We start from the raw sequence: 19,429 nt of genomic DNA, 5'->3' as shown, positions 1-19,429 counted from the left end.
TTCCAGAGGCTCCCTGGAGTGCAGAGGCCTCCTTATTGACATCCATGTTCAGGGGTCTGGATCAGTCTTGTACTGGCCTCCCAGATAGCGTCTGGGGTCGATGTGCTCTCCCTTGTTCAGGCCAACTGTTTCTGTGGGTTTCTCCAACCTGGTACAGACCCCTTTGATCTTCATTCCTCCCTCTCTTCAACTAGGTTCCAGATTTCAGCTCAGTGTATTTCTGTGGATGTCTGTGGCAAAGGCTGTTTTTAACTCCAAAGCCCATAATAGTTACTCTTTTGCCCTTTACCATGAAGGTTTACCTATCTTCTCACCAGGCACTTTCACATTTCTAGCTGTGTGGTAACACATTGGTTCAGTCCATTGATTTGGTGCCAACTTGCATTGTAGCTTTCTTTCTAAAGGCAAGTCTGACAGCCTGAATTTGATCCCTACTTCCTGTGATGTGGAGCAGAGAACTGACTCCTGAGAGTTGTCCTCTGGCCTCCATACACACATATTCACAACATGAAATAAATTAAAAATTAAGTGTAGCATTCACTATGGTTCTTTTTCCATAGGCCAGCTTCCTGTCACTCTCAGATATAGGAGGCCAGAGCCTCATAGTGCTGTGTCTCTTCCCAGGTTGTGGATCTCCTGCTCACAGCCTTCTGTCAGAACCTAATGGTGGCCTCTAGCTTTGTGTCCCCGGAGAGGTAAGGGTGATTTCTATGTGTCTTAGGGTGCTGAGACCAAGCAGGGCAAGTTCTGTTCCAAGAATGAAGGACTAAGCTGAGCTTTGTCGGGTAGGGAATGCATTGAAGGCTGATGATCTGTGTTACGTAAAGACCACTGTTTGGAAGAGCCCTGGCCCTTTTATAGGCCTCCATGCCTGGACGGGTTGTGGAAGGAATGTCAGGGCTATGACCAGCCAGTGACTTGTTGTCTGTCTTTGCAGGCAGAGCCCCTGGGCTGTCCTTTTCGTGAGGACCCTTTGTGGACACATGCTTATCCCTGCAGTGCTTACTCGGCTCTGCCAGCTACTCTATCACCAGGTAAGCTCCTGCATCTGCAGGTCACTTCTCAAGCTGCTGTGAGCCTTGACTGATGCTAGCTTCTGCCTGTCAGTGATTTTTGAGCCTTCTAGCTAGATATCATTAACTTTGTTCTTATTTCAGGGCCCAAGCCTGAGCACCCCTCATGTACTGGGGTTAGCTGCTCTTGCCGTCCATCTGGGCGAATGTGGGTCCATGCTTCCAGAGGTGGATCCAGGTATTCTTGCACCTGCTGGCAGCCTTTGTGTCCCTGAGTTCTTGAACAGCCTCCTGACCTGCCGCACAAGGGAATCTCTGCTCTTCTGCATGAAGTAAGTCATTCCTGAGTTCCTCAGCAGTTGTTTCCTCCTCTTGAAAAGTAACAGATATTCAGCAAATAAAACTATGAGAGACCATGAGAGATGGCTCAGTGGTTAAGAACACTGGCTGATCTTTCAGAAGAGCCGGGTTCTACTCTAACACCCATCTGTCACCTCACTATTTCCAACCCCAGTTCTAGAGACTCTGACTCTCTCTCTGGCCTCTATGAGCATAGCATGTGCTCGGCGCAGCCATCTCTATGCAGGCAAAACATTCATACACATAAAAGAAAAATAAAATCACCAAAAATTAAAAAAAAAAAATTGAGAGACCAGGGATGGGGCACTGTCAGTGACAGAGTCTGTGCTGAGCTTGAGTGAGGCCAATCCTAGGTTTGGAACCTAGCTAGGTACTAGGTTCAGTTCCTAGTTCCTAATGTAGAAAGGGGTACAGAAAATTAGTCACCCAAGAGTCTTTCCGTAATATTCTAGGTTTTTATTTTATTTAATAGGTATTTTATTTATTAGGTATTTATGTTTTATTTAACAGGTATTTATGTTTGTGCTTTAGGGAACTGCTGAAGTTGAAAAGTTGTTACTAATATTAACGCTACTGTAAAGGTCCTTCAGCAATACCTTTGCTGTCCTGTGGTGGAGCCTGTTTGGCTGTCTTTGGAAATTTCGTGTGGGCTTTGAAGGATGAAAATGTGTAAAATGGCAGCCTCTCTTAACAACATCATCCTCTGGGAAAATCCCCACCACTGTGGAACCACATAGTGTGGTGGCTCTGCCTCCTCCCAATCAAGTGAACACCAAGCTGCTAGACAGTTTAGATAAGTAACATATGCTTGATAATCAAATTTTATAAATTCCAGGGCTGGAGAGATAGCTCAGTGGTTAAGAACACGGGCTGTCGCCGGGCAGTGATGGCGCACGCCTTTAATCCCAGCACTCGGGAGGCAGAGGCCGGCGGATCTCTGTGAGTTTGAGACCAGCCTGGTCTACAAGAGCTAGTTCCAGGACAGCCTCCAAAGCCACAGAGAAACCCTGCCTTGAAAAAAAAAAAAAAAGTTGCACTGGCTGCCCTAACAGAGGACCCAGTTTCAATTCCCATCACCCACATGGCATCTTACAAGGGTCTGTGGCTCCAGTTCCAGGGGATCTGACACCCTCACACAGACATGCATGCAGAACACCAATGCACATTAAATTAATTAATTAGTTAATTAATTAAAGATTTATAAATTCCTAAGATCTACTCAGGCTCACAGTAATATTTGTCTAGCCTCATCTTTGCTCACTTTTAAGCTTTAACTATTTGTATAAACTAAGCCATACAAAAAACTCCAATATTCCATATTGTCTGATACCCCAAGAAAGTCCTTTTCCCAAGGTCAGGTATTCTCTGTTCAATGTCATCTTTTGCTTCTGCACACAGTGTTGGAATGGGTCAGGTCTCCTAGTGACTAAAGTCACGTGTGGGGCTGAGGCTGTACTCACAGATACTGTTTTCTACAAAGAAGTGGAGCACATGCTTTCTGCAGTTCTTGAGACTCTTTCCCAGAATAACACTAGTGATGCTCACCTGAGCTAGAGGTGTCTGCACCAGCCTTCCTCTCTGTGCCCTTCATTGAATGACCTGATCCCAGAGCCAAACAATGTATGTTTCATTCCTTGTGTGACATATCCAGTGACTGTGCCTTTGCTCAAGTGCTGTTGTGTGTCAGTCATTTCTCTGCCTTCACATGAGCTTTTGGAGGTAGCATTTCCCTCTCAGGAGACACTGAGCCTAAAACCAGAGTAGTCCAACAGTTTTTTAAATCAAAGGGTAATGCTCAGATCATCTAGTTAAAACACACTGAAGTCAGTTTGGTGAATTCAGCTTCTTTTTCCTTCATTGCAGATTCTGTACAGCAGCAATTTCTTACTGTTTATGCAAGTTCTCTGCGCAGCCCCATGTTGCCTTGCACAACTATTTGTCTCCAGGCCTGATCAAAAGGGTATGTGTGTGTTTCATATTCCTGCTTTTAGATCTGAAGGTGTCTGGCTTCTGCAGCTTTCTTCTGTTTATCTCAGTGCATGGGTGCACATTATATCCTGCTGTCTCTGGGACAACCTGACTATCTGCTTGGGGAGTTTTTCATGCTGAATACTGCAATTGGGTTTAAATTGTGGCTAAGATGACAGCTGTTAATTATATGCTACTCCTTTGAATAGATACTGGTGTTTATAGTACCAAGAAATCCAACCTACCCTCCTGGCCTCTGTGGGCACTTGTACAAACACAGAAAATAAGAATGAAAATCTTAAAAAAAAAAAAAAAGTAGGACTGGTGGTGTAGCTCAGTTAATTGAATGCTTGCCTAACCAAAAGCCCTGAATTTGATCCCCAGCATTATATAAAACCAGGCGTGGCACGCCCTGTAATCCCAGCCCTCAGGAATTGAAGATCAAAAGAAGTTGAGGATCAGAATTTCAGGGTCATTCTTGGCTTATGTAGCAGGGTTGAAACTAGCCTGGGCTTCATGAACCCCTGTCTCTAAATAATAAAATAATAAAAAGAGTAATCAGGAAGGCTTTTGAAAAGTCTGTAGTTACAGGCCCTGCCCAGATAAATAAAATCAGAACCAAAGCATCCAAGGACTCCAGGCTACATCCATACTTTGAGGGACCTCAGCCTAGGGCCTGCCTGGAGACTGGAGACTCAGAATGGTCTTGGGCAAAAGCTGGGTACTTGACTAGCCAAGTTCTTGTTAAATAGGGGCAGAATGTCCTATCCGTAGCCCTCGTAAGCAAGAAATGCTAGTAATGTGTCACTGATAAGACATTTTTCTGGTCTAGTTGGTATGGTTCTAAATGAATACACTAGTATTGGCCATTGTCACTGCTGCAGGGCTAACTCGGGGAGGGAAGCATAGATCCAGCACTCTACTTTAGGTATACCTAAGAGCCTCTCCCAGATGCCACTCTCTCCTCTCAATAAAAACACCCACTCCACAATTCACCAGAAAGGCCAGGGCTTAGGAAGCTTCAAGGAGAAGTGCCTTGCCTCCCCACATCCTCCTCCTCCCCTGCTCACTGAAATGCTGTGTATGTAAGGGCTGATTTTGTCCTCTAGAGGGTGACAGATAGGTCTCCTGGTTGTGATTGTTTCCTTCTCTCACTATGAATCTGTCTGTTTCAGTTTCAGTTCATTGTGTTAAGAGTGTTCTCAGAGACCAGAGCACCTTGTCCTCCAGAGCACACAGCTTCCCTCTCCTGGAGACCCTTGTACCTTCCTTCTGCAGACTGGCAGAGTGCTGCACTCTCTCTGTGGGCATGGAACAGCTTCCAAGAGATGTTGAAGGAGAAGGAATTTTATGTAGGTCTCCATGTCTTCCACTATGTCATATGTCCTAGCTGTGTGTGTTTGTGTGGTGTGTGTGTGTGTGTGTGTGTGTGTGTGTGTGTGTGTGTTTGTGTGCATGTGTTGTGTGTGTGTGTGTGTGTGTGTGTGTGTGTGTGTGTGTGTGTGTGTGTGTGTGTGTTTGGGAGGTGGAAAAAACCTTGTGTCTCTGGGCATGTGTGTAAGAGGGCTCAATGTCTCCTGAGAGGCCAGAGCAATGCTTGGTTGAACTGAACCTTCACAGCAGTCACTGAAGCTGTCAGGGACACTCCAGAAAACCTTGCTGTGCTTGGACTCCCAGCAGGTGCTCTTCACAGTGGTCCTGTCATGGGGCTTTGGTGTCTCTATACCTCTGGCTTATGCCCATCAACTGGAATCTGGCACGATTTGCACGAACTGACCGTGTCTCTTATTTCCTAATGTGTTTGCCTAGTTTAGAAAAACCGTTTTATCACATTTTTGTGGTGAAGCTATATAAGGGTAAGTGTAGCACTGCAGCCAGTGTGAGAAAAGGTAAAGCAGCTGATAACCAGTAGAACACTAGTGACATGGGGGACATGTCATCAGCTCTTCAGAGGGCCCTGTCATGTCTTAGGACATTTGCAGTCTTGCTTCCTGGTTACATCGTATCTGTCTGCCTTGAACTTTGTCCAAGTGGGGATGTGTGGAGGGATGGTCTATCATGTGGGTATTTTATACAAAGTGAGATTTTGAGATTAGGGCACACTGCTATGTGAGATTGCTCTAAGAATTTTCATGAGAAAAACAATAAAATAGAGATGCCATTAATACAGAGAAACCTTGCCTCAGAAAAAAAATAAATAAAAAGATGCCATGAGTATTTGAAGCAGATTGGTACATCAAGGTTTGGGGGCATGGGCTGTTTGTTTTGTTTTGTTTTGTTTTAGGCAGGGTCTCACTATAACACTGACAGGCCTGGAATTCCCTATGTAGTAGACCAGGCTAGCCTCAAACTTGCAGAGATATGCTTGCCTTTGCCTTGAGTGTTGAGAATAAATGCCCAGCTTATACCATGGTTTATAGCAAGGTTTGTTCCTCCAACTCCTGGCCTATAATTTCTTTTCTTATCAAATAATAATTTACCCAGAAACAGGTTAATTGATTAAAAGTAGGTAGCATGCAAGCCGGGCATTGGTGGCGCGCGCCTTTAATCCCAGCACTCGGGAGGCAGAGGCAGGCAGATCTCTGAGTTCAACTATAAAGCGAGTGCCAGGGGCTCCAAAGCTACACAGAGAAACCCTGTCTCGGAAAACAAAACAAAACAAAAAAATTAGGTAGCATGCTAGTTAAAAGACCAGTTTGGCCAGGTGTGGTAGTATATGCGCGTAATCTCAGCACTTGGGAATTGAAGCAGAAGCATGGCCATCCACAGTAAGTTCTCTGCCCTAGGTACAGAGTAAGACTCTGTACTGGTTTCAATAGTTTTAATTTCATATTCAGGGCTTGTACACAATATGTTTCCGCAGTGCATCAGTTCTCCATTTCATTACAGCCCAGAGCACAGATCTCTGTTTTTAAGATAAAATGGCAAACATTTATAAGCAGTGTGAGTTTTGTGTTTCATCCTGAATATTTCTATACTCAGTTAACTTTCAGAGATTGGATACAGCTGGAATTGGAAATTCAACCTGAAGCTGATATTCTCTCGGGTTCAGAAAGGTAAGAGCTCAGGGGAGCTCACACAGCCATCTTCAGTGTGATGTTCAGGTTAACTGGGTCAACAACTTCAGTCATTCATTTTTTTATTGAAAAACATTGAGTTTCCACCACATGTCAGACATTTCTAGAATGTCCCAGAAACTGGAGTAACAAAGTAACAGACACACCTACCTATAAGGCACCTTTGTGCAGATGAGAGACAAGGTCTCTGCAGGGACCCTACAGACACCAGAGTCCATGTCGAGAAGTATATACATTCTGTGCACTTTGGTAAAACTACAGGTAGACACAATGAATGGTCTGAGGCTACAAGATAAGCCCTGTAAGAGCAAGTGACCATACTAGGAGCAGGCTGTTTGTTGTGAGGCAATAGGGGTATATGGGAGAGAACAGGCTTCAAGGAGCACCTTGAGATGAACACCAGAAACTGAGTACATCATGACTAGGTTTGTTTGTTTGTTTGTTTCAGACCTCATTATAGCCTCACTTTTAAAAAATGACTTATTTATGTTTATGCTGTACCATGTATGTGCCTGATGACCACAGAGACCAGAGGTGGCAGATCCTTTGGAACTGAAGTTCCAGGTGGATGTTAGCTGCCATATCAGTGCTGGGGAAAGAGCCTAGGACCTTTGCAAGGACAGCCAGTGCTCTTAACAGCTGAGCCATCACATCAGCCTCTACAACCTCATGTTTTAGCCCCTTGGGTCACTGTTCCCTTGAGATTTTATTTAGTTGCCTGCTCCATTCACTGGGCCCATGGATGGTCAGTAGTCACCTAGCTGCCACTTGGCCCCGTCACTAGAAGGGGGTATTCTTCTTTTGGGGGGGGGGCAGGGTTGAGACAGGGTTTCTCTGTGTAACAGCCCTAGCTGTCCTGCAACTCACTCTGTAGACCAGGCTGACCTCAAATTCAGAGATCTGCCTGCTTCTGCTGGGATTGCAATCCCAAGCAAGGGCTAGCATTAAAATCCTGTGCTACCATGCCCCGGCTTGTGTGTTCCTCTTATGGAACCCACTTCAGGATGTTAAGGACCCCTGGTTATAAAGTGTTCCTCAGAACTGACCTCAGTGTTTCAATGTTGCAGATATGACTTCCACCAGTGGGCAATCTATGAACACTTCTTCCCAGCACCATCTGCTTTAGGAGGCTGCGATGGAGACCTGGTAGCAGCGTGCACAGTCCTTGTCAGTGAGCTGATGGACTTTTACCAAAGGTCAGCCACGAAGTACTCAAAAACTCCTGCTCTGTGCTAGTAATGGCACAAATAGGTACAGCTCGTATAAGCCCACAGTTGTCATCCTCTGTGAGGTGCAACAGCACACCATACAAGTTCACAGTGTGTCATCTTGGGCATGGTGTTCATATGCCAGTGCAGCATAAAAACTTCCACTGTAGGAAGTTCTTTGTTTTGTTTTGAGATACGGTCTCACTCAATAGCCCAGCCACCTAGAACTCCTCCCCCTACCTCAGCCTCCTAAGGGTGTCGGTGATAGCTGTGGTGAAGCACAGCAAACTGAAACTGGACTGCAGCTCTTGAGAGCAACTCTGCAGGGGGCAGATGTTGTCTAAGGCCGGTGCCAGTGAGTACGCTGCCCATACTCTCCAACCCCTGGCAAACACCAGTCTCCCTCCTGCCTGTGGAACTGTCTGTTCTGGACATTTCATAGAAACAGAACCACGCGGTTTTCTGTTCCTGGCTTATTTCAGTGAGCAAATATTTTCAAGGTTCATCCATGTAGTAATATTTTTATTCCTTTATGGCTAAATAATGCCATTGAACAATATATCTCATCATTTTAACCCATTCTTCCATTGGTAGACATTTGGGTGGTTTCTGCTATTTGGCTATTGTGAATAACATTGCTACGAACATTTGTGTATAGGTTTTTGTGGAGCCCTGAGCTATTATTTTTCTTGGGCATATGCATAGGAGTGAACTTGAGGAATAAGAATACTCTTTTCCTTTCTTTCAAAGTGTTTTCACAAATTGACTCTACCATTTTACATCTACCTGCAGTAGTGAGGATTTGAAGTACCTTGCACCATGATTGACACTGTTCTTTCTGACTACAGTAATAGCCATTCTAGGGGTATGAAATGCTATTTCACTGTGGTTTTCGAGTTGGTTTTTTTGTTGTTTGTTTTTTGTTTTTTCATGTGATCATGGGTCATTTAGACAAATATCTGGTTAGAGTCCTTTCCCAGCCCTTCCCCCTGCCCCAGCTATCTTTTTTCATACAAGAATTCTTTATATACCCCAGACGCTTAGCACACAGACGATCTGTGCGTATTTTCTTCTGGTCCCTAAATCCTTTTCACCCCACTTGATAGTATTCACTGATATACAAAATCGAATCTGGTAGATTCTGATTCATTTGTTTACTGTTAGCTCTCATACTTAGGTTTTTACTTACTCCATGTGAGGTGTATGGCTGCCTTTCTTTGGCATATCTTTGTTGAAGAGACTATGCTGTCCCCATGCGATGTCCTTGTCACAGGTCAGTTGGCCACTCAGAAAAGACTTTACTTCTGGCCCCTGCTTCTTCTGTCTGCTGTCTCAGTGGGCTGTTCTGTACTGGAGTCTTGAAATTTGAAAGTGTGAGTCTTCCAACATTGCTCTTTTTAAAGATTGCTTTGGCTATTCTGGGTCCTTGGTGCTTTCACTTGAATTTTAGGATCATTTCAATTTTTACCAAACCATTGGGCATCCTGATAGGAACTGCATTAGATTTCTCTGCCACTTTGGATAATAATGCCATCTTAGCAGTACCTAACGTTTTCCTGCTCATGGTCATAGGATGACATTTCACTTATTTAGGTTTCAGCTTCTTTTAACAATATTTTAAATTTCCATAGTACAAGTCTTATATTTTCTAAATTTATTACTAAGTATTTTATTTTTGAGACATGGTCTCACTAAGTAGCTCTGTCTGGACTAGAACTTGATATATAGTGCAAGCTGACCTTGATCTCCCAGACATCCACCTGCCTTGGTATTTTGTTATTTTCAGTGTGACTATATATAGAATTATTGCCTTAGTTTTGTTTGTTTGTTTTTTTAAGTTATTTGTGGATAATGTATAGAAATAAAACTGAGTTCTGTACATTTGTTACGATAAGTCCGCCGAAGCCACCCGAGCCCTGCCACCACTTGGGCTCTTTCCACCAGGACGCCCGAGTTCCGCTCGCCGCCATGTTAAGGTCCCAAGTAACACATAGAGATTTGTATTAGGTACAAATGCTGCTTGGCCAACGACTAGGATGTCTCATCTGCTAGCTCAGTCTTAAGTATCAGCCATAATCATAAGATTTATCTTATGGAGGACACAGGCCTTGCGTCCTGTCTTCCTGGCGGTTACATGGCAACTCCACAGAGAGGAGAAGGAAGAGAGAGCAAGAGCAAAGAGAGGGACTTCTGTTTATCCTTGCTTATATACAAGTCTGCCTGCTATGTTACTTCCTGCCTGTATCATAAGACTTCCTTTTACTACATTTCCCAGAATCCTCCTTGACTCCTAGTCCTGCCTAACTTGCTTCTTCATTGGCCAACAGTACTTTATTCAACAAGATAAACATACACAGGAGGACTTGCCCCATCATACATTAATTCATCAAATTCAGTTATCTGCTGCAGAGCTTCTTTTGTTGTTGTTTTTTGAGATAGAGTTTCCCTGTGTAGCCCTGGCTGGCTATCCTTGAACTCAATCTGTAGACCAGGCTGGCCTTGAACTCATAGAGATCCACCTGCCTCTCCCTTCTGAGTGCTGGGATTAAAGGTGTGCGCCACCACCCAGCATCTATAGCGTTTTTTTGTTTGTTTTGTTTTGTTTTTTGTTTTTGTTTGTTTTTTGGGGGGTAAGTTACTCTAGCTTTACTGTGTGTGAAGTCATACCATTTATGCCATTTATGAGTGCACGTCATTCACCCTTTTTCTTTCTAGTTTAAATGCCTTTTACTTCTTTTCTTACTCAGTTGCTCTAGCTAATATGTGGAATACAGTTAAAGAGAGCCGGTAGAAAGGACATCTTTATCTTATTTCTGACCACCCCCACCCCCCCCAAGAAAGGGTACCTCTGTAACAGTCCTGTCTGTCCTGAAACTCTCTATGTAGACCAGGCTGGCCTCAAACTCACAGAAATCCACCTGCCTCTGCCTTCTGAGTGCTGAGATTAAAGGCATGCACCACCACTGCTCAGCTCTTATTTCTAATTTTTTTTTAAAGACTTCATTTATTTATTATGTATATAGTTATCTGCATGCATGCTTGCACACCAGATCTCATTACAGATGGTTGTGAGCCACCATTTGGTTGCTGGGAATTGAACTCAAGTCCTCTGGAAGAGCAGTCAGTGCTCTTAACATCTGAGCCATCTCTCCAGCCCCTTATTTCTAATCTTAAGGTGAAAGCTTTTAGTCTCTCATTGTTGAATATGACATTAGCTTTAGGTTTTTCACAGATATCCTGTGTTAAGTTGAGGAAATGCCATTCTGTTTCTAGTTTATTAACTCATTCTTTTCATGCTAGGGTATAGATTTTTGTCAACTACCTATTCTGCATCAATTCATGTGGCCATGTGGTTTTATTTTTGTGCCATTGTTAAATGTATGAATTAGTTTTTGGATGTTAAACCTCCTAAGATAAATCACACTTCGTTTTCTCCCCTTAAAAAACAGAGGAGGAACTGAGTGGTGGTGGCACACGCCTTTAATTCCAGCACTTGGGAGACAGAGGTAGGCAGATCTCTGTGAGTTCAAGGCCAGCCTATTATACAAAGCAAGTTCCAGGACAGGCTCTAAAAGCTACACAGAGAAACCCTGTCAGGAAAAACTAAAAATTGTGTTCGCACAATGTAAATGCAAAAGCCAGAAAAGGGCATTAATACCTTGAAATTATTTGCAAAATATCCAGCATGCTACATGGGTGCCAGGATCCAAACTTCGGTCCTTATGATTGCTCAACAAACATTCTTAACCATTGAGCTGTCTCTCTAGACCCTCCCTTTCCTTCAGATAAGCTCTTAGAATTTAGCCCTGGCTAGCCTGGAACTTGCTATGTCAACCAAGTTATCAAACTTGCAGTGGTCCTCCTGTCTCTGCCTCTTCAGTGCTGGAATTAAATGCATGTCCCTGCCATTTTTTGTATGTGCTATTTTTGACTGCTAATAGTTTGGTTTCACTGAGTTTTTATTGGTTGTTTCATGTTGCCAGTCACTCGAAGACGCTCCGCTGTGGAGGCTGGATCGGGAATGAGCACCGCAGTACTGCTGGGCAATACTGAGCAGGCTTTTGTTTTACTTTCAGTTCCAGGAGTTATAACCACTCACAGGACTCTGATTTGGTTCTCGGGGGCCGCACAGGAAATGAGGACATTCTTTCTAGGCTACAGGTGAGTTAGAAGACAATAGGGCTCAGTGTGTTTGCCCAGCAAACCTGTCCTCGGCCAGGTTTTATGACCAATTTGCATAATGGTGACTAACTCAGCAGGACAGAGTGGAAATCTGCATTATCCACACCACAGCTAAGACCTAGAGCAACAGTGTACTCCAAATTTATTCTACAGGTGAGCATCACAAAACCTAGACACACAGCTGTGGTGCCAAAACTGTCTCCAGGCCTTGGAAAGTACAAACTTTACAGCAAAGCTACTGTTGCTGCACAGCCTTCTGCTTCTTTATGACTGCTTGTTCAGCTGGACCGCAGGCTCTGGGAAGTGATCTTAACAAGCTCCCGTTTAGGAGAGGAAAAGAGCACGTGGAGTTTTCATGAGGTCCCAGGATGAATGGGAGACGCAGCAGTGTTGTGCTGATATTCCACAGTGTGTCTCTCAGTTCTTATCTTCTAAGGTTCTTATCTTGCCTATTTTCAAATCCTGCATGCCGACTGCCCTTGGGAGCTGTCTTAGTTAGGGTTGCTATTGCTGTGAAGGAATGCCACAACCATGGTAACTCTTTGGTTTTTCAAGACAGGGTTTCTCTGTGGCTTTGGAGCCCATCCTAGCACTCACTCTGGAGACCAGGCTGGCCTCGAACTCACAGAGATCTGCCTGCCTCTGCCTCCCGAGTGCTGGGACTCCCATGGTAACTCTTATAAAAGAAAACATTTAATTGGGGCTGGCTTACAGTTCATGGTGGGATATGGTGGTGTGCAGGCAGACATGGTGCTGAAGAAGGAGCTGAGAGTCCTACATCTTTATCTGAAGGCAACAGGAAATGAAGTGAGACACTGGACTTATCTTGAGCATAGGAGAGAGACTTAAACCTGCCCCACAGTGACACACTTCCTCCAACAAGGCCACACCTCCTAATTGTGCCATTCCCTCCGAGCTTATAGAGACCAATTACATTTAGTTCCACAGAAGCTTTCATGTCAGTATTCTGTCCTATGGCACAATAACCAAGAAAAATAAAGGAACAAAGATCTGCCTCCTGATTTCAGTCTCTTGCCCTCATTGCCATGGTCCTGTGGCAAGTCAGCACATCACATCAGGGAGAGTGAGGTAGACCAAAGCTGTTTACCTCACAGCATCAAGAAGTAGAAGCAAATGACTGGGGACAAGGTTGATCCTTCAGTAGGTCCCTAATGACCTATTTCCTCTAACCAGGCCCTACCTCTTACATGTTCTATCACTTCCAAGTAGTCCATTTCGGTATGTCTCCAACAATGCATGGGGTCAGAGCCTTCACGAGCCACTCGATTCTGAACACTGATTGGTACTTTGGGGGGTGGATCAGGTTAAGTGTTCAGCACTTGGCCTTTAGAGGACATTTCAGATCCAAACAGTGTTGCTGATGGGAGTGCTCCTCAAGTGGCCAGAGCCTGGCCTCTACAGCCCCTTTATGAAATGGATGCTGAGGATGCAGGATGAAACTAAGATGAATGACAAAGATACACCAAAACCAACTCTGGCTTAGGCTTTGTGTTGTCTGTTTATGACTTGGCTCCCAGGTTAGACAGAGGAAATCAGTCCTATTCCTGGACTTGCCATCTTGTTTTTAAAAGAATAATATACAAGATGCAAATATAAGCCCAAAGTGGAGCTCACCTTTATTTGGGGTACTTTTAAACACTTTGATGTTTTAAAAAAACTCACATTTATTCTCTTGAAAAATATGTTTAAAAAAGTATTTGGAAACGTTCCAAAATACAGGGGCCTCAGGAGCTGTGACAGCAAAATGTTGGCCTGACACTAGCGTAGACTCTACAATGGGGACAGACAGAAGTATATCTGTGTTATGCTAATGGGGGTAGTAATGGACCATGAGAATCTGATTATAGCCTTAAAGAATCATACAAAGAATCTGGGACAGCGGGGGGGAAAAAAAATCACCTTCGGCTCATTCCTTTTTGTGTGTCTACCTGTCTATATAGCAGAGAATAACAAAAGGGCAAGAGTGTCAGCCATGGTGAATCTAGGTGAAGTGTGATTGGTATTTCTTGTACTCTTTTATTTTCGCAATTTAAGAATTGTTTTGTTTCTGTGGTATTGGGGGCTTGATCGTAGAGCCTTGTGCATCCTAGGCAAGTGCTCCCACCCAGGCAGGCCCTGAATATGCAGCTCTCTTGCCTTAGTCTCCCAGTAGCTGAGCTGCCACATCTGGCTGATGATGGTTTTCACAGGGGAAAGCTTATGTTCTTGCCCCTCCTCACTCCCCGTCCCTGTGGAGATAACCCTCCCAAGCTTATTTCTCAGGTCCCCAACTAAAGTCCACAGTGAGCCCTGAAGAACTTTTCTGCTCTGATTCATGTTTGGGGACAGCTCAGAGACAGAAGATGGAAGTGTGTTTGGGTCTGCTCTTTTCCAGGAGATGGCTGCTGACCTGGAGCTAGATCAAGGCTCTTCTGTCTCCTATGGTTGTTCAGCTTCTCAGAGTCACATTCTCTTCCTGGTATTCAAAAGGCGGCTCCAAGCTCTGGCAAGTGGGGACAGCATGGCTACTAGCCTTAGGAGACAACGAGAGCTGCTCATATGCAAACGGTAACAGACATCACAGTGACTCTCATGCCAGTTCCTGTCTTTAGCTTCCACTACTAATTGCTTGTATTATGTCTACCCCAAGCTTGGGAAGGTCTGAGCATCTTGGTGGCTTCAATAGGAACAGGTGTGACAGTGCAAAAGGTGCTTTGGATTCAAGTCTTTCTACTCAGACTCAAGAATCCCTCTGCTAAAGGATGTACTATAAAGAATACTTTGGCCAGGCGTTGGTGGTGCACACCTTTAATCCCAGCACTTGGGAGGCAGAGGCAGGCAGATCTCTGTGAGTTTGGGACCAGCCTGGTCTACAGAGTGAGTTCCAGGACAACCTCCAAAGCAATACAGAGAAACCCTGTCTCAAAAAAAAAAAAAAAAAAAATATATAATATATATATATTATATATATATATATATATATATATAGTTCTTTTTAAAAAAAATTTATTTAGCCTTTATTTTATGTGCATTGGGGTGAAGATATCAGATCCCCTGTTGTGACCTGCCATGTGGATGCTGGGAATTGAACCTGGGTCTTCCGAAAGAACAGTCAGTGTTCTTAACTGCTGAGCCACCTCACCAGCCCCTTTGTTGTTGTTTTAAGAACACATTTTTTTTAAAGTGCATTTCTTCATAATAGAATCCTCCAGTTATTGCCTTCTGCCAGGCGTTGGCAGCACACACCTTTAAGCCCAGCACTCAGGAGGCAGAGGCAGGCGGATCTCTGTGAGTTCAAGACCAGCATGGTCTACAAGAGCTAGATCCAGGACAGCCTCCAAAGCCACAAAGAAACCCTGTCTCAAAACACCGCCCCCCCTCCAAAAAAAGGATTGCCGTCTTAGACAGTAGTACATCCATCTAAATAGTTTTTAAATTTTTACTTAATTATATTTTTGAAGCATATTTGGAGAATCTACAATGAATAAGTAGGAATTAAAAGCTGGGGGCAAAGACAGCTTTGTATGTAGAATACATAAGCCCAAGGCAAGGATAATTGTGCAACAAAGTCTGAGCCAGGGAACGGGCACCCTGTTTCTTTGTTGTCTATCTTCAGTCTTTACCGTGATGTACCTCCTTCTTCCCAAGGCTTCTCCTCCGCCTGCCTCCATCTGTTCTTATGGGCAGCCCCCGGGTCGGACAACCTGTCTCCCCCAACTGTGAGGAGTTCTTTAACCTGGTCAACTCTGAGTTGGTATGTGCAAATGCTCTGGGCTGGCCTTTCCACCCTGTGTTGGTTTTATGCTGACTTTGAACTGTTTTACAGAGAAACTTCTGTTGCCATGGCAGTGTCCTGACCCATGATATTACCATGCACTTCTTCAGGGTAATCCAGTACCTCCTATGTAATTTTCTTTGGTCGTCTAAGTGGTGCCCTTCAGGGCCAGGGTTCCCATGGGCACCTGGGTTGGCAAACTGCTGAGCTTCAATGTATTCCTGCTACAGGGGCTCCTTAATGTGTGTTTTCGAAGTCAAGACCCAGCATTGGTGACCAACATGACCCTGACAGAATGCCAGACCAAATGTCCCATGATTTTGACCTCAGCACTGGTAGGTCTAGTGTGTATGGTTTTTAAATTTACATTTATTTGCCCGGCGTTGGTGGCACATGCCTTTAAATCCCAGCATTTGGGAGGCAGATCTAGGCCAGCCTGCTCTACATAGCAAGTTCCAGGCCAGCCAGGGCTACATAGAGAATCCCTGTCTTAAAAAAAAAAATAAAAAAAGAAGATAAAAGTTACACAGCAGTACAACATGAACTGTGTAGAGTTCTCAGAAGTTCCTAGCTGACTGGCAATTGGGTGTCTGGAATATTGGCAGCGTATCTCTCATAGCTGTCCAAAGACAACTTCTGTAATCTGTTTCTTGGTCATCTTTTACTTCCCACAGTTGTGGTGGTCAAGGCTAGAGCCAGTGCTGTACAGTCGGTGGAAGAAATGTCATCAGAGCACACTGCCACGTGAGCTGCAGAGGCTGCAGGAGGCCCAGGAGTTTGCTAGCAAGTAAGCTGAAGTAGTTTCAAGGGGGAGCTCATCTGCTCTTTGGACAAGGCTCTGTTGTGTCACACTGAGTACTGGGTACTGCCTCTGAGTGAAGGGAACGCAGCAGGCTGAACTGACTGGCCTGCCTAAGGAAGCTGCCCAAGTGTTCATGAGGCTGCTTTCATCAGGTCTCTTCAGCTCAGCTTTCCTGCATCCTGGCCCTGGATTCTGTTCTTATGTTTATTTAGCACAGGATGCCCCAGAGGCCCAAGGCAGGCAGCACTGGGGGAACAGGATAGGGCAGGGAGCAGATTCACACCTAAGAGCCCAGGCAGATTTCCGGCAGTACCGGCAGGCCTTACCTCATGAGGACCACCAAGCACCGAGGCATCTAGGGAGTTCTTAGAGGACTTCAGCAAGATAATAATCTTTATCAAGGACTTCCCTTTGGTAGCTAGTTTTGAATACATGCTGCTTCTGTTGGGAGTACTCCAAAACCTGCTCAGTAAACAATAATGCAGGCCTTGCTACCAACTTGAACCCTACAGAGGTCAGATTACCCCTGTGACTCCTACACTGTATGGCATTAGTGCATCTGCCAAACTTACCCTGCTGGAAACTACGGTATCACGACAGTAACAAAGTTAGACTCCATTAGGCTATCCCAGTCACAGGCCCACATGGACAACCAATAAATACCGAGAGCTCAGTGGTACTATGGCCTCTTCCTTCAAAGCTTTCAGGCCCCAATATCTCATCATGAGGTGGACGGGACTAAGCCAGATCCCCCACAGAATGCTATATATCATTTGCCTTATGTACAGGCTGACCCCAACCTACCAGATCCCCCGAGTAGACAAACACTTGACACAAACTCTGGGACCCCCTGCATTGTGTTTGAAAGGAAAGCCCCCTTTGTTAAACACAGATATTTGGTGGCTAGAGGCACGACAATTAGGTAAGTACAATTTAAATCTATGCAATATTTCTTTGTGTGTGTCAGGTTCCTCTCTGATTCAGCTTCCCCAGCACCCAGCCCAGCCTGGATCTCAGCTGCTGCACTGCACTTTGCAATTAGAGAAGTTAGGAAGGAAAATGTCAAGGCACATCTGAAAAAGCTAGACTGTGAGAGAAAGGAGGTAAGACATGGAATTTTCAATACCTTTCTTCTAATGAGCTTATTTTTTGTCATTTTTTTAAGTGAGGTATGCCTAATGACCTTCCTTTTCCAAGAAAAACATTAAATTTGGAGTTGTCACTATTTCAGCATAAAACTGTTAGCTAAGTTTGTTTTCAGTAAGCCTCTCAAGTTGATTGGTAAAGTGCTTTACATTTCTCTTTGGAAGTGTTTCTGTTGGGCTTGTTTTTGCCTGCCCTGCAATCCAGGACACTGCCACCACATAGTGTCTACACCTCCCATGTTTACATTGCCATAACTGCGACTTGTGCTGCAGGGCACTTAAAGAAGGCAACTCAGGGGCTGGAGAGATGGCTCCGGGGTTCTGTCTGTTCTTCCAGAGGTTCTGAGTTCAATTCCCAGCAACCACATGGTGGCTCACAACCATCTGCAATGTGATCTGGTGCCCTCTTCTGGCACACACTGTATACATGATAAATAAATAAATCTTAAAAAAAAAAAAAAAAAAAAAGGCGACTTAGAGGCTCTGCACAGGTACAAGGAGGAATTGTTGCAACTTCTAAGTGAGAGACAGTCAGGACTTAGGTACGGGCCCCAAGAGAGAGAGCCCGAACTACCTAGTGCCCTCTAATCAGTACATGACCTTTAAGGAAACTCAGGGCATGTGTAGGCCAAGATTTTTGAGGACACAAGAAAACAGGAAGCAGCATCTGACGAGGAAGCTGGGAAGTAAGTCATGTTGTACACCCCCTCACTCCTAAATGCAGGACCTCTGATGGGATACATGCACAAACAAAATAAAATGTAGTAAAAATTGTTTTAGGGCTGGAGAGATGGCTCAGAGTTTACTAGCACTGACTGTTCTTCCAGAGGTCCTAAGTTCAATTCCCAGCAACCACATGGTGGCTCACAACCATCTGTTATGAGATCTGGTGCCCTCTTCTAGTGTGCAGATATACATGGAAGCAGAATGTTGTATCCATAATAAATAAATAAAATCTTTTTTTTAAAAAGTTGTTTTAAATGGCCCTATAAGCCATAATTTATTCTGACATAAGCTCCTAAATGATAGAAAGCCTGGAATTGGAGGTCCATACTAGCAATCACAGCTCTTAGGAGGCTGAGACAAGAAGATTGTTGGAATGAATTTGAGGCTAGCCTGGACTACACAGTGAGATCCACTTAAAGGCCTTAAGCTTTAGCCTAGAGTATCAGTGTGTGACTTTCATGTGGTAACTGTTTCCCTCCTAGCTACTCATCTCCCTCCTCTTCTTTTCCTTGATGAGCCTACTCTCGTCCTACCTGACCCAACAGGTAAGTCAAACCTTTTAGCGGAGAAGGCATTTTCCCCCAACCCTGGGTGGGACAGGAGCACACGGTAATAAGTTCCAGGTATACTCAGACTTCAGTTCAGATCTCTGGGTATTTCGGGCCATGTTTTTTGTTTGTTCTTCCTTTTGATGTCTTACTCCAGAGCTTGGTATAGTGACATGGTATGTGTGAGCATTTTCCATCTAGAAAGCCCAGGCAATGCCTTTAGATTGTGTCAACAGTTTTAGACTTTGGAGAGTAAGAGGAACCACCCCATTTTTATGGTGAGAGCTGAACACGGAATCCACATAAACACAGCAGCTCTTGGGAACCAGCTTTGTCCACCTACACAAAGATTAGCTCTCCACCTACTCAGCTCTTCTGAGGGTTCTTCTATGGGTCACAGGACACTGCTGAGTATCTGAAAGCCATGGATATCTGTGCTGAGGTCCTCGAATGCTTGGAAAGAAGGAAGGTTTCCTGGCTCATGCTCTTCCAATTGACAGAGACAGGTGAGAAGCCATATGTCCCTGGAATAGTATGGGAAAGCTGGCTCTACCCAAGATGAGCAGACATAAATCGATGCACTACCATGACAACCATCACTCTTCAGAAGCAACTTTCAAACAAT

The 19,429-nt window shown here is 44.4% G+C and overlaps 1 protein-coding gene across 8 annotated transcripts in view; it reads left to right on the top strand.

The window, feature by feature from the left end:
* Fanca (FA complementation group A) overlaps positions 1-19,429 on the top strand; it is a 55,580-nt gene that overhangs the window by 33,725 nt on the left and 2,426 nt on the right. For 5 of the 8 annotated variants that reach the window (XM_027410593.2, XM_027410592.2, XM_027410595.2 and 2 more), the window contains 16 exons: positions 625-695; positions 938-1,034; positions 1,158-1,345; positions 3,237-3,333; positions 4,517-4,693; positions 6,324-6,397; positions 7,486-7,614; positions 11,703-11,787; positions 14,204-14,376; positions 15,457-15,562; positions 15,635-15,694; positions 15,814-15,918; positions 16,258-16,370; positions 17,353-17,488; positions 18,739-18,801; positions 19,205-19,310. In XM_027410593.2, coding sequence (XP_027266394.1) covers positions 625-695; positions 938-1,034; positions 1,158-1,345; positions 3,237-3,333; positions 4,517-4,693; positions 6,324-6,397; positions 7,486-7,614; positions 11,703-11,787; positions 14,204-14,376; positions 15,457-15,562; positions 15,635-15,694; positions 15,814-15,918; positions 16,258-16,370; positions 17,353-17,488; positions 18,739-18,801; positions 19,205-19,310 — 1,780 coding nt within the window. Of the gene's footprint in view, positions 1-624; positions 696-937; positions 1,035-1,157; positions 1,346-3,236; positions 3,334-4,516; positions 4,694-6,323; positions 6,398-7,485; positions 7,618-11,702; positions 11,788-11,961; positions 12,203-14,203; positions 14,377-15,456; positions 15,563-15,634; positions 15,714-15,813; positions 15,919-16,257; positions 16,371-17,352; positions 17,489-18,738; positions 18,802-19,204; positions 19,311-19,429 lie in introns of those variants that run through there. The other 3 variants (XR_004769305.1, XM_027410597.2, XM_027410598.2) reach the window with 3 other exon arrangements.

The sequence above is a fragment of the Cricetulus griseus genome, chromosome 3 (genome assembly GCF_003668045.3).
Source record: "Cricetulus griseus strain 17A/GY chromosome 3, alternate assembly CriGri-PICRH-1.0, whole genome shotgun sequence".
NCBI lineage: Eukaryota > Metazoa > Chordata > Mammalia > Rodentia > Cricetidae > Cricetulus > Cricetulus griseus.
This window is presented reverse-complemented; position numbering and strand designations above follow the sequence as displayed.